General features: G+C 33.9%; 1 protein-coding gene and 1 pseudogene across 2 annotated transcripts; both read left to right on the plus strand.

Annotated features, from left to right (window-relative positions):
- The first annotated feature begins 7,313 nt into the window (after nucleotides 1-7,313).
- Nucleotides 7,314-8,916, plus strand: LOC145070998 (uncharacterized; annotated as a pseudogene).
- A 1,895-nt stretch (nucleotides 8,917-10,811) lies between these two features.
- On the plus strand, nucleotides 10,812-13,650 carry LOC145068566 (Peptidase C78, ubiquitin fold modifier-specific peptidase 1/ 2). 2 transcript variants are annotated; one of them, XM_079015546.1, is made up of 6 exons: nucleotides 10,812-11,047; nucleotides 11,598-11,692; nucleotides 11,790-12,620; nucleotides 12,711-12,822; nucleotides 13,032-13,127; nucleotides 13,218-13,650. In XM_079015546.1, exons 2-6 carry the CDS (start codon nucleotides 11,634-11,636, stop codon nucleotides 13,299-13,301), a joined length of 1,182 nt encoding a protein of 393 aa, XP_078871672.1. In that variant the 5' UTR covers nucleotides 10,812-11,047; nucleotides 11,598-11,633; the 3' UTR covers nucleotides 13,302-13,650. The 2 variants fall into 2 exon arrangements, with proteins under 2 accessions (XP_078871672.1, XP_078871673.1); XM_079015547.1 differs by having other exon boundaries at nucleotides 10,812-11,012.
- The last annotated feature ends 2,336 nt before the right edge of the window (nucleotides 13,651-15,986 follow it).

Raw genomic sequence — 15,986 nt, forward strand, 5'->3', positions numbered from 1 at the left:
ATGGTAAAGCCATACATATCAACAAAAAGTACCATTATATCAGACATAGAGTTGAAGAAGGTTATCTCATAGTAAGGAGAGTGTCATCAAAAGACAATCTTGCAGGTCCTTTCACGAAGGCACTGAGTAAGGTTAAGCATAATCAACATGCTAGGAGCATTGATTTGAGAGATGATAATAGTTTTGTAGTTAGATGATTAGTTTGAAACTAGTAACAGAATAAATGCAATTGATTTTGGGGATTAAATAATGGATATTATTTATGAGTTTATTTATTGTCTTTGTCAATTATTTATTCATGTGTTTCGATTTGCATGTTTTACTTCCTAAATAATTTGATTATGTGAAAATCCACATTCACTCATACTTTAGAAAATAAGTAGTGAATGAAGATTGTCATGAGTTGGATTGTAGATTGTCTAAGGAGATTAGACGTAGCAATTGTGCTGTAGCAACGTTCATAAGTACTTAGAAAATGGAAATTTAAGTATTGGATAAACCCACGCTCAGGAAATTACTTCATGGATTCTATCACAAGTAAATTTTGAGACGATAGTATCCTATATATTCTTAAAATAAAGATATATGAATTGTAATTTACAACATGGTTGTGCATTTGTGTTATGTAAACGCATTAGTAACTTGATGTTATGAAATTTAGTGTCATGCATGATTTGGTGAGTAAATGATACAACCATATGAGTCAAAGTTTCTTCTTTCCTTTGGCCCTAACAGGAAAAAGCGATATCTTTGGGCCCCTTGATGGTTTGGTGTTAACTTATAGTGTTGGGCCCATCTAGGACCAAATTGATGTGTTCAATTAGTAAGTGTTATGAGGTCATCACAAATCAGGAAATTGGGAAACAAAATTTTAGACAATAATACATGTCCCGTGTCCATATGATATCTGGTAGAACAAAGGAATATTTGATCACTTATCAAAGGACTATTGCATGATCAGATCAGAGTCTAGAGTTTCTTTAGGAAGCACTATTTGATGTTTAATTTAGAAGTTATATTGGCAATTGTAGTTATAGACTTATCCAAGTGGGAGACTGTTTGATTAGTTGTCTAAGCCAATAACCAAATTGGTATATACTTGAATTAATATCAAATTCTTTTTGGGTTGCCCTCAAACTTAGTAATTGAATTTGATGACTTTTAGAGAGAGACTGATTTATTGATTTATTATATGATTAATAAATAGCAATAAAAGATTTATTAATATGTTATGATAATAATATATTAATTAGAAATAATATTATTTAATTAAGAATTAATCAGAAATTAATTAGAATTAATTTTGGGATTAATTGGATTAATTAAAAGTGCAAGGACTAAAGTTGTAGCTGTTCAATAGTTTAATAAAAGGGATTCAAGAACCTTCCAAGGTGGTGTACGGTTTTAAGGAGCTAAATTAGGTTTTGTGGAATATTTCATATAGATAACATGGATAATTAGGAAACTAGATAATTACATGATTTGAAATAATATTATTTTAATCAAGTAAGGGTTATCAAGGATTTTCCTATCAGCTATAAATAAGGTCCTTAGGTTGCCCATTTCCGGCGATTACTTCTCCTAAGAGAATAGCCAAAAATTTACGTCCCTTCTCCTCTCTCTTCAAGTTTCCTTAGTTGCTAAGGTTTAGGTGTGAACCATTAGAGTTACGAGATTTTTGGTGCTTGCTTCCAAGAGCTATTGAAGAAGGAATTCATTGATTATTTACAAGAATAATCAAAAGGTATGTAAACCCTAACTTATTTATGATTTTCGAAAATACTATGGTTTCCATATGGTTCTTTGATGTTCATAGATTATAGCTTTCTATAGTGAAAACATAGATCATATCAGGTTGCATGTAAACTTAAGAGTTAAGTTACTTTTCTGCCACATGATTTTTTGTAACCTATAAAACCTATCAAGAAATCCACAAGTGATCGTTAAAATGAAGAGTCATCAAATAAGTTTTAATATGGAGTGAGATTTGGGGTCATATACTCGGATGGGAGGATGGTATCGTCAAAATAAACATAACGATAAATGATAATTTTATGTGGATAGGACAATTGTAACACCTCGATTTGAGGTATGAATATTCCACCCCTATCTTTTCTATCATTGTCAATTTTAGTCCCTTAAAAGGAGAAAGATGGCAGTCGGTACGCAGGGCGTACGCATGAGTACGCGAGGCGTACTCATACACCATGCAAAACACGGGATCCTCCTGTTACGCGGGGGGTACCAAAAGGTACGCTGGGCGTACTAGGCTCTAAGTGCAGACCCTAAATCCTCTTGTGACCCTATATAAAGAATAACACGGCCTCATTCTGGCCACCTTTGGCAGACTCCAATCCCTCTAAAAACCCTAAATCCCGAAGTGTGTGCTTGCGAGTGTGTTCTTACTAGTTTAAGTGGTTCTTTGGCCTTATAGTAGAAGAAGGAAGCTAGAGGAAGAAGAAGAAGGTGTTATTCAAATTTGAGATCAATAAAACATTCACTTTTGTGCATCATTTTGTAACACCGTAAATTTTCAAACAAAAATTTTCATTTAAACACCCAATTATCTCATTTCAAAATCACAAAAAACCCCCCCACAATATCAAGTTATCAAAACACATGTTCCAAAATTTAATATATCACAAATCCAGGATCCTCCAAAGACATATCTCCAACTCGGGTGTGTGTACAATCAAGTCGGTGCCTTCTCGTGATCCTGGGAGGTACCTGACACACATAACACATAACACGGTAAGCACGAAGCTTACCGAGTTCCCCAAAATACCACACACATCACATTAGCCACTCGAGGCTAACTCAATATGACCCTCCAGTCAATGTGTCTCAGTGGAGACCTTGGGTCCCACACTCGGGTGGACCCTCCGGTCCTAACTCAATAAGCTCTTAATAATAATAATCAACATAAATCACATAGACATAATGCAGAATATCACAATACACATGTAAGCACATAAGACACCTCATTCATACAAAGATACCACTCATGGTAAGTATAGTGAGAAGACTCACCTCACAAGAAATCGGATAATCTCAAACTCAAGTCACCGGTCTAGCCTCCGCCTAACACATATGACAATTATCCCTAATTAATCACGGCTCTCAAGAAACTAACCCTTCTACAAACTCACAGAAGGGTAAAAGACCATTTTACCCCTCAATGGCCTTAATAGTCCACAAATTGACCAAAACCTGAAAGTCAACGCCAACGAGTACGTTGCGCGTACAAGATCTCTATGTTGGGCGTACTCCGATGCCACACATGCATCGGGGATTCTCAACCCTACACTGCACGTACTGGGATTACGCTCGGTGTACACCCCAATTTTTCTCTTTATACTCTTTTGGTCTTAATCAGTTAAGACCTTGGCTCATATCATAGATCTGGACTCCTTAAAGGCTCTTACTCCATAAAGTCAGTGACTTTAACTTTGCATGGCTGATAAAGTCACAAACAACCAAAACTCTCATTTTCTTATCTCAAAATGCTCATATCTCATGCATGGGTTGATTCAAACGTCCAAGTCTTGATTTTCATGACACTATACCCCTAAAGACACTCAAAGGAGCTGCTCATAATCTCTGGAGCTAATTTTCTCCTAAAGTATGCAACTTTGGGACCAAAACCTTAAAATGGTCTAGCATGATGCACAAAACAAAAGAGTGAGAAAGCTTTGAGCTTTATACCTCCAAATGAAGCTCCCAACACAGATATGCTCATATCTATAGCCTAGTCTCCCACTCCTTCTCCTTCAAAGCTCCTTCTTCACTCCAAGAACACACAAAATCACTTAAATGCTCTCAAATGGACACACACAAGCTCAATAACAAGGATTAGGGTTTGAGAGGGTTGTTTGTCTGAGAATGGTGGCCATGAATGAGGTCATCATATCTTTTATATAGGGACACACCCCAAATTATGGTTTTCACTCTGGGCCTAGTACGCCCAGCGTACTAGGTGGCTTCCGCGTTCAAAAACACACATATGAGTACGCTGAGCGTATACTCGCGTACGCCCCACGTACTCATTTACAACCTTTTCTCAATAAGGGCTAAACTTGATAATTTACCAAAAGAACAAGGGCTTATAAGGTATACCTGGCCTTGGGATGTTACACATTTCCAAGTATAAAGTTTACACCTTGGTTGCTATTCTCTTAGATCTCTTTTGGTATAAGATTCATGAGTTTTAATCCCCAAGTTTGGACCTTTTCGAGCCTATGGATTTCCAGAGAGCTTGGGTTGTACTTCCTTGCAATTTAGAGTGTGTAGAAGAATAAAAATGCTTTCTTGATCCTCCTTTGTGTCCCATGCATGAATAACCCAGTTGGAAAGAGGTGAAATGAGATTCTAGTCCTCTTTGGCCATGCAAAGGCTCAAAGGCATTCACTTTATGGAACTATGGACCTTATTTCAATCAGATCTGAAGTTATTTTGGATAACACCACCACTATCACTCGGTCCAAAAATTATGGTTTTGCCCAAAATACGTCTCAAACTCGGTCCGACAAAAAAGAACTAATACAATAGAAATTTAAAACAATAACTAAAAGAAGTTAATAATCCCATAAAGTAATATTCATTAATATATATAAATATTTAATATTACAAATAATATTTATTAATATATATAATAATCCAATAAAAAAGAATTATTCCAATAAAAAAGAAATTAAAAAGAATTAATTAAAATAAATCAATACTCTAATAAAATAATATTATTAGTGTATTAAGTATTATATATTAAAAATAAAATTTAATAATAATAATAATAATAATAAATTTAATTAACAAAAACTAAGGGTCAATTTGACAGTGAGCTGACTGGGTCCACTCAACCATTTTGGCTGACTCGGTCCAAGTCCGGATAAGCCCTTTTGATAAAACTTAAAAATGACAGACTCGGTCAGCAATAGCCATCCATCTACTTAGGCCCTGTTTGATATGCATCTGACCGAGTCAGGTCAGACATTTTTGGCTGACTCGGTCAGACGAAAGGTGTTTGATAGACAAAATCTTGACGTCTGACTCGGAAAGCAAGGTCTGACCGAGAAAGAAGTTGGGAGATGGCTGACCCAGAAAGAAAGTGAGGGTTTCCAATAGTACCCTTGGCTTGGATAAAAATTCATAGCTAATGAAGGTTACGGGATTAAAACTTAGGTCTCCCTTGTAGAAGGGATGACATTTACCAGCAAGCTGAATGGGTTTTTGTGTTTTATTTATAAAATAATATATTTAATGTCTATTATGCTGGAAGTTTATTATTATTATTATTATTATTGTTATTATTATTATTATTATCAATGTTTATTATTATTATTATTATTATTATTATTATTATTATTATTATTATTATTATTATTATAATTGTTGTTGTTGTTGTTGTTATTATTATTATTATTATTATTATTATTATTATCTTCATATTGCATAGAAACGTATAGAACATCGGGGTAAAATGGTCATTTTGCACCAGTCAGCACATTCAGTCAGATTTTCAATCAAACAACATGATTTCTTACTCAGTCAGAATTTCTTACTGAGACAGACATTTCTCAGTCAACACTTTCTCGATCAGCAACTATCAAACGGGGCCTTATTAGTCGGTCCGCTTAAAAAATATGGTTGACTCAAAAATAATACTTGTATACCCTCTTTGCCCTCGTGAGTCGTGACCCTAAAGAAAAAGAAAACGCAGCAGCACAGCAACATCGCTATTGCCGACTTCCTTCACTCTGATTTCCTTCCCTCCGGCTGCTCCCTTGCTACCGAAGACCACCTGTGATTCCGTCTTTTTCCTCCGACTTGGTGCGTATTTCAGAGCTTTTTGTTCCCGTGTTTTCCAATCCAACCTGATATTTTCGATTTGCTGAGGTTTGTTGTTCCAACCGGCGACCCCCCTTGATGTGCTTTGAACGTTTTTTTTGTTTTTGCTGTACTCTCTATTTGTTGTTATATTTTTTTGTTGCTGTGATTTTTTTTTTGTTCCTGTTAAATGGTTTGAGTTGTAGATGCCTTGATAAATGGTTAAATTATAAATGCTTTGATAAATGGGTTAAATTATAGATACATTGCTAAATTTTAATTAATTTGGGTGAATTGATTTATATTTATTACACACACATAATCACAAACATTTTTATTGGTGCAGCCCTCTTGCATAAAAGGGAGGATGCAGAATGTTTATATTTGAAAATTGGCATTAGTTTCCTATGGTAATATGCCATGATTGATTGATGGTGAAAGTGGCAAGGATGAGTTAGAAGGACACTATGAGCCATTCAAAAGATCTTTCCTATAAGACGGTGGATATAAGATCTGAAGCACACTACACTATAGTTAAGTGGATCATTAAGGATTCAATGATACAGAGGGCATACATGGAATTTTGAAAAAAAAAAACAACAGTACATGTAATTTTTGTTTATTGGTGTGAATTAATTTTTGTTTTTGTCTTTGGTTTGTATTCTACCTAACAATGTGTTTGGTTTGTATTCTACCTAAGAAGTAGAAGATAGAAAATACTATGCAACAAAGCAATTGTATTATTGCTTGAATGATTATCTTAAAATGTTGAGTATGTTATCTGATATATGATGTGGTAATGTGTATAATCAGGTTGAATGTTTTATACAAAAATATAAGGTTACAAATTAAATGGTAAATCATAAATGAATTTTTATAAAAAATGTTGTTTGAAGGTAATATAATCATTTTGCACAGTCAATCAGATCCAAAATCAAACAGCAAGTTTTAATCAGAATTTAACTCAGTCAGACCTTCTAACCCAATCATCTTCTAACTCATTCAACTCTAACTCAGTTAGCAACTATCAAACCACCCCTAATATATAATACTTCAATAAAACTAAAAAGAAGATATTCAGAAATGATCTCTATGGTTTGGTAAAAATACTAAATTGTAGAAATGGTCTTGAGGATAAAATAATTATTTAAAAAAGAGTTAACAACGTAGAGACAAAATCCGTACAATATATTCAAATTTGGACCATTAATGAACAACCAAACCTTTTTTTTTATTAAAAACGCATAATTTTAACAACCAGATTATCATGTTTACAATTTTGTCTTTAACGAGGGTTTAAGGCGGCCAGTCTTCATCACTTTGCCTCCTACGCAAATCCTCAAATTTTCTCAGATTCTTTTATCGCCACTCATAGATTCACCCCTTCGCATCCATCTTATCAAACAATTGGATAGTTCTTTAAATCATGGTATTAGTTCGATCTATCTCTTTGCAAATTGTATCAACAGTGTCATAGTTGGAAACATAACATGAATTTTATACAAGTTCGTCGAATGTCAACCCTGCTTGATTCAGCCATGAAAAACCCTAATTCTACTCTCCTTAGAAGTAAATGGAGTCCTATTCCAATACCCTATAGAACAATCCATGAACCCAAAGGTCAAGATCTCGATTACATCAACATAGCTAACAGTCATCTTTTTCACTCTTTATTAGGATAAGCTAGATAAATTACTAACCAAATCTAATTCATTTAGAGTGAAGCACATTCTGTTAAAGCTTCACAACGATTACGCCATTTCCCTAAAATTCTTCAAATGGATTGAACTTCACAACCCTAATTTGCTCACCCTCAAAACAAATTCCATCATCCTCCACATCCTCACCAAGAATTGTAAATTTGTGACAGCTGAATCCATTTTAAAGAAGATCATCCGTTCTTGTGTTGTAAACCTCCATTCTAAGCTCTTTGATGTTTCTCTTCACTCTTATCGAATGTGTGATTCCAGTCCTCGTGTTTTCGATGCACTTTTCAAAATGTATGCACAGATGAAGCAGTTCAGGAATGCAACAGATACATTTTGTCATATGAAAGAATACAGATTTCTTCCCACCATTGAATCATGCAACATGTATATGAGTTCACTGCTTAGTTTCAATCAAGCAGACATCGCGTTACCATTTTACAACCAAATGAGAAGATCCAAAATCACAATCAATATGTTCACTCTCAATATGGTGATGAATGCTTATGTTCAATTAGGGAAACTAGAGAATGCAGTCCAAGTGTTCGATGAAATGCAAGGTATGGGAATGAACCCTTTTGTCTCCTCCTACAATACATTGATCACTGCATACATCAACAAAGGCCTTTTAACAACCAGAATCAAGTTGAAACTTACAATGGAGAAGAACGGAATCAACCCAAATGTCATAACTTACAACACAATAATCCATGGATTCTGTAAAGAAAGGAAACTACATGATGCTTTTAAGGTTTTCCAAGAAATGAAAAGGGTAAATGTGGAACCTAATATTGTAACTTACAACACATTAATCACTGCATGTTCCCAATCAGATAAAATCGAAAAGGGTAATCAGATTTTTGAAGAAATGATAAGAAACAGGGTCAAACCTGATATTTTGACTTATAAAGCATTGTTGTTGGGACTTTGTAACGAAGGAAAAACCAAGAAAGTTGCTTATTTGGTTAAAGAACTTGATAAAAAGAAATTAGTACCAAATTCTTCAACATTTTCTGCCCTAATTAAATCCCAATGTGCTCGAAAGAACCCAGATCGTGGTTTTCAACTTTATAAAAGCATGGTGAAGAGTAATTGTCGTCCAAATGAAGATACTATGAAGATGTTGATTTTATCATTCTTGCAAACCGATGATTATTATGGTGCTTTTGGTGTTTTTAAAGAGATGTTAGAGAGGCCTATTGGGCCTGATTCGGTTGTTTTGAGTGGGGTGTGTAACGGGTTTTCAAAAGCTTGGAAAGATAGATTTGTTATGAATTTATTAAGTGAGGTTGAAAATGGGTGTTTTAGTCATGAACGTTATGAGAAAGTTAAAAGCATAATTTGTGACTCTAACAATGAAGGTAAAGAACTTGAAGGAAATGTTTAAGTTGATTTATTTAATCATGACAAAAATGAATCCGAATACAGAATGTGTGTTGGAGCAAATAATGCTTTCTACCTTTTAATATATTGAATAAAGCTTTAAAAGTTTTAAGAGGCATAAATTCCACTTCTTAATGTACACATCAACTATGCATATCAACTACTAATCGTGTAAATTGTATGTGGACATGATCCTTAAGGTAATCACTCCAATCCATATAGCTTGCTAAAGCTTAACTCAATAAATCATTCTGAAGTAGCAGAAATGAAGATTGTGTAAGTAGCAATTTACTTTTTTATTATTTTATTTTCAAAAGTTTATGTTTATATTATACCATATACACAAAGTATAGTTCTATTTATGGTTATGCTATTTTAGATACTAAAGAGGAATGGGTCGTGAAGGTTGTACAATCATGGTTGTAGTTTTCTTGGTCTTGATAGATTTGTACTCTATATTTTAAAGATAATAATAATTTGCACATTTTGATTTTATTTCACAATAAATTATTAGTTTTATCGAAATTGGTAGTTATTACTTGTATAAGCTTGATGTATAAGTATGTGTTGTTTTATTTAGATGACACCCCCTTTTGAATTTGTGTTCTTAGTTGATTATTTGAAACGAGCCTTAGTTGCTGAGGATATTAATAGTTAAAGAATTTGTAACTTCAATTTTGTAATCTTTCATATATTTGGTTCATAAGAAATTGAATGTAATTTAATTTATTCAATGTTTCTAACTATGAAGAAATGTTGGCTTCGAAATTAAATATTAAATATCTTTGATTTTTTTTTTGAAACAACAATGAAATCTTTGTTGATGTTTGCATTGATTGTGATAAAAATAGTAATTAGATTAGAATTTATTAATAGATAAAAGATATAACATCTTAATTAGTTTTATTTTTTAATTACTTTTTGTCAAAAAAAAGTTAAATATTTTGTGGAAAACCTTTGTTAATTTTATTAAAATAGTCGATTTAAGCTTTATAAAAATGAATGATATTTATCAATGAGTAGAGAACTTTACACGGTAATTTTTTCTTATACACAAACTATTTATGTTTTATAAGTTGTACAATACAAATATTTAAAACATAAATAGTTATATACAAATCATCCTTTATCTATTTTAAAGCATACTTCAACAATTTTTTTTTTTGATTTATTTATTTTTATCATATGGACATTGATATCCTTTATGTATTTTTTTAGCCGGTTAGTGGTAATTTTTTCTTTTGTAACGTGTAATGCACAATAATAACTATTAGTTATCAGCGTTTATATTAGTGACTAATGTCTTAAGAATAAAAAACTTAAAACCTTGTATAAATTGAAATTGAAGTATAAATATAATGTACATATGTAAACGATATTAACAATAATGACTATTAGTAATTTATATGATTTTTGAAAAATTGAATATCATTTTTATTAACTTAGAAAATAATTTCAAAAGCATAAACCGCAATTTTTTTTTTTTAAGAAATAAGTAGATTATTTTTAATCTTTTACACTTTCCTATTTTTTTGTAATTTCAAAATACGATTATTTTTTTTATTCTCTTATCATGGGTCAGAAGGCTATAATAGGTTATCGTAACATTATTTTTATTGTCAAATGGAGCACCCCTAAATATAAAACTATATATATATATATATATATATATATATATATATATATATATATATATATATATATTTGTGAAGTACTGAAGGGGGCTAAATTGGCATTAAAAAAAAATTAATTTGTGAAGGTATCTGGGGTTGGGAAAGAGGGGACAAAGATCAAAGTCTAGGGACTAATCCTTAAAAATTCGTCCATAACCCCCAACAAGAAAAAGTTCAAAGTCTAGGGACTAAATTGGCATTCAAAAGAAACTTAATTTGTGAAGATTCAAAATTCCTGAAGTTTTTTAGCGACTGTTCTCCTGGCCTTTACGGATTGATGGAGTAAACTCAAAATCGATCCTTTGGAGTTGCATCGCTCGAAAGCAGAATAGAAAGAAAAAAAAAACGACGGGTTAGGGTGGAGAAGGGAAGAACGAACCGAGAAGAGAGGGGGGAAAGAAGGGGCTGCAAGTGTCGATTCTTGAAGGTGTGTTGAGGCTGCGAAATCGAGTCATACAATCCGTTAGTTCCTTGCTTTAACTCGCCTTTTGATTTCATGTTTCAATTGCTAGTGATTGGATTCAAGCAATCTCATTCTTCTTACTCCCAATCCTTGAGATTTTATATGATTAATCCCCAGCCACGTTTTGTGTGTTTTTGATGGGTGATGGCTGTCAAAATACTCTCATATATGCGGTCATTGTTGAGTAAGGATTGGTTAGAATTGTAGATTAATTGTCTTTTCTTTTCTCTTTGGTGTCTTCCATCATGATTTCTTTTGCTCCAATTCTCATAGTTTCTTATGTGATGTTTTTCTCTAAAAAGACCATGTTTTGAACCCTCCAAAAGCTCTTCAAAACAGTCCCTAAAGGTCTTTATATGTAGCTTAACGCTGTAGGAAACTCAAGCCCTCAATGGTCTTTTTTCTTTTAGCAATGTACTTCGTTTTTTCCTTAATGGTCTTTTGATGGTTTTGTTTTGATAACAAAGTAACATTGGTGATGCTTTCATAATATTTAAAACAAGACTTTCACTAACGTATTTTGTCAAATAAACATTAAAAAAAAAATAGGCGAAAAATCACGGTGTTACAGTATCTATCCACCCAATGAGCTGGTCATCTTGCCCTTTTTGCTCCCAACAAGTTCTTTCAACAGAACTCGAAAGGTATCAATCTTTTAGCACCCCTTATGAGGGTTTTGACTTTTGAGTCATGGTCAACACTTAACAGGTTATGCTTCTTGTTTTCATGCTTGTAATATAGGCACGCCAACAATCACTTTGAGGATGAGGATTTAGCTAAGGATTTCCAATTAGCAAAGCACTATCATGATGAAGATATTCCCTTCGATTTGCCCCATCATATCGCGGTTTCCTCATCTTCCACAAATTGTTTTTACCATTGTGAGGCGAAGCATGGTTTTAGTTCTATAATGGTGATGTTAAAGGATTGTTTGGAGTGTGACAATGGAACAAACACCAGTATATTATGTGGACACGTTGATCATTTCCAAAGTGTAGAATTTGAAGATATCGGGTGGGGTTGTGGGTGGCGTAACATCCAAATGCTTACCTCTCATTTGGTTGTACAGAGGCAAGAAGCAAAGGAGATTCTATTTGGGGGAGATGGATTAGTGCCTGATATACTGTCACTCCAAAGATGGCTTGAAATTGCATGGGAGAAAGGGTTTGATATAGCAGGGGCGAATGATTTTGACCAAAAGATATATGGGAAAAAAACTTGGATTGGTACCACTGAATGTGCTGCTCTTTTCCGCTCTTTTGGGATTCGTGCCAGAATTGTAGATTTTTCTTCTGCTTCAAGATTATCAACTGATGTTAGTGGTAACAAGAAGAGGAAGTCAACCCCTCAAGTTACAACTGGACCAATGGATAAATATCTAAATACTACTGCATCGACTTCCACTTCCAATAGTAAATCTATTAATGACAACAATTTTTTGGGAGTCAAGGGTAGTCAACTTCTTGCTAATTGGGTTTGGTCTTATTTTTCCAAAAATAATAATAATAATGATATGTCCGCGTCCATCAAACCAAAACCAGGCTGCAACAGAGTTGTTGTGACGGATAAAGCGTAATAGTTTTAATCTTATATTTAATTAAAATTTACATTTACTGTACAAAATAAAATAATGATGGATTTATTTCGAAACTTATTGTGTAGGCCCTTGTATTTCCAGCATGATGGACATTCAAGAACTATAGTTGGAATTCAGTTGAAAAGTCTTCCAAATGGGATGCACCAACACAGCCTACTGATTTTAGATCCCGCTCACGTAAGTACATGTTTTTATTTATTTATTTACAATCATCAAATGCATTAAGTCAAAAAGAAACACAACCTTAGTTGGTCTCGTATACAGAAGCAGTATTCGGTTATTTACTAGAAGATGTCATGTGATATCATACATATTGCTTGAATGTTATGAAATAAATGCATTTAATTATTTTGATTAAGATGAATTTTTCTTTTAATTGCTGCCAGAAAACAAAAGTTTTGGAAAGTTGTCTGAGCAAGAAAGTTGGATGGCAAAGATATATAAAAAGAGGGGTTCACACTCTCAAGAAATCGGACTACCAGGTAATTATATATATATATATATATATATATATATATATATATATATATATATAATAAGCTGATATTATGATGGTATTGGTTTTGTTTCAGATGTGTTATGTGGATCATGGAATTGCCACTGAGGAAGAGATGGAGAAGCTTAAGATCTTGGATAGTACCCGTTTTGAATTTTAAAGGGATGTGTTTGTTGTTTCTTGTCTGCAGATTACTATCTAAAAACAGCAATAGTAAGAAGATGTTCTATCCAAATCACATAAAAATTGTTAACTGATAAGGGCATTTTGATGATGAAAAGTGGAAAGTTAAAAAAGTACAAGGGGAGGATGTAGTAGTAAGGGCATTTTTTGTTTGGTAGGATTACAAGGGGATATGTATTTATTTTGGGACCATTTTTGTAATTGTTTTTCTCCCACAATGACCTTTTCTGTAAAAAAAAATCATGTTATGTGACTGTATATGTCATGTATTTCTGCCACAGGAACCAAATCTATAAATATTTTCTGCCACAAGAATGTTTCTGTAATGTCTATCATAGGGACCATTTTATAAAGAAATTATGCCGTGGGGACTGTTTCTGTAATGTATTTCACTCACAGGGACCATTTATGTAATCACTTTCTGCCACGTGACTGTTTCGGAATGTATTTTTGACACATGGACCATTTTTTGGCAACTGCTATGATGGTTGGGACTGGAGTTAGGGCTTCTCAAGGTGTTGGTATAAAAGGAAGGAAAGCATTAGAAAAGGCACATAAGGTCAGTTATGTTTTCAACACTTACATTTTAAAAACATCAAAAAAATTCTGATTGTTTGGGACTAAATTATGCACAGGTCAATTGTATTGTGTTTCATAAAACTGGGACTCTTACAATTAATTGCTGCAGCTTAGATACCTTTTCTATATAATGTGATAATATTTTCCCCTTTTTGGGAAAATTATATATTTTTGTTGTTGTAGGTGAACAATGAACAACAAATTCCATTGCAAAGGAAGTCGGAATCGACCATGTCATTGCCGAAGCCAAACCAGATGACAAAGCAGAGAAAGTGAAAGAGATACAAGGTTTGGGACTTGTGGTGGTGATGGTGGGAGACAGAATCAACGATTCCCCCGTTTTTATCAAAAGTGATCTAGAAGATTTGATAACTGTGATCCTATATAATGCGCACACATGGAGCTAAACATAACATGTATTTTATACAGGTTCGTCGAATGTCAACTTTGCTTGATTCAACGACTAAAAACCCTAATTCAACTCTCCATAGAAGTAAATGGGACTCCTATTCTAATACCCCATAGAACAATCCATGAACCCAAAGGTCAAGATCTCGATTACATCAACATAGCTAACAATCATCTTCTTCACTTTTTATTGGGATAAGCTAGATAAATTACTAACCAAATCTAATTCATTACGAGTGAAGCACATTCTGTTAAAGCTTCACAACAATTACGCCATTTCCCTAAAATTCTTCAAATGGATTGAACTTCACAACCCTAATTTGCTCACCCTCGAAACAAATTCCATTATCCTCCACATCCTCACCAAGAATCGTAAATTTGTGTCAACTGAATCCATTTTAAAAAAGATCATCGGTTCTTGTTCTTGTGATGTAAACCTCCATTCTAAGCTCTTCAATGCTGTTCTTCACTCTTATCGAATGTGTGATTCCACTCCTTGTGTTTTCAATGCACTTTTCAAAATGTATGCATAGATGAAACAGTTTAGGAATGCAACAAGATATATTTTGTCATATGAAAGAATATGGATTTCTTCCCACTATTAAATCATGTAACATGTATATGAGTTCACTGGTTAGTTTTAATCTAGCAGACATCACTTAACCATTTTACAACCAAATGAGAAGATCCAATATCACAATCAATGTGTTCACTCTCAATATGGTGATGAATGCTTAGGCTGGACGGTATGGGCTTGCGACCCCGTGGTTTGTCGAGGTTGGCTTGGTGGTATCTCGGTGAGTAAATGTCGAGTTTGACTATGTTGAGTGGACCAATGGGGTTGTTGGCAATGGCTACCTCCATATAATTTTTTTTAAACCTACTATAAATACTACAACCCTTAACCATTTTAACTCATCAAAATCAATTTACAACTCATATACGTTCTCTCAAAATGCCGCCTTCGTCGTCTTCATTGGGCATGTTTGATGCCTTGCTTGAAACGGCCATAGAGGTCATTGAGGAGGTGGAACAGATGATCGATCAACTACAACAAGAAAATGCGGAGAATGCATGTCGGAGGAAGAGAAGATGCATACAAAGATTTCGTGAGGTGGCTAATGAACGACTCATGCAAGATTACTTTGTGGATGACACCACGTTTATAGGATATTATTTTTGTTGTCGGTTCCGTATTCATAAATCTCTGTTTTTGCGTATCGTCAACGACGTCATGGCAGCGTGTCTATTTTTTCAATAACGTCGAGATGCTAGAGGTACAATTGGTTTTACTCATATACAAAAATGCACCAGTGCACTTCGTCAATTAACGTATGTCACTTGCCCTGATGCACTAGAGGAGAACCTTAGGATGTCCGGACGTACTGCACGAAGTAGCTTTCACAGATTTTGCAAGTATGTCATGAGACTATATGGTCCACAATATTTGTGCAAACCTACTTGTAGTGACATCCAACATTGTATGCTCATCACTCAAATGTGCATGACTTTCCTGGAATGTTAGGAAGCCTATATTGCCTCCACTAGGCATGAGGTTGTTGTCTGAATGCCCATAAAGGGCAATTTACCCGAGGCGATCATGGTTATCCAACTGTTATTCTTGAAGCGGTGGCCTCACATGATATGTGGATATGACATGCATTCTTTGGCTCAG

Source organism: Lactuca serriola, chromosome 8 (assembly GCF_051521515.1).
Source record: "Lactuca serriola cultivar US96UC23 chromosome 8, Lser_US96UC23_V15, whole genome shotgun sequence".
In the NCBI taxonomy this organism is placed as follows: Eukaryota; Viridiplantae; Streptophyta; class Magnoliopsida; order Asterales; family Asteraceae; genus Lactuca; species Lactuca serriola.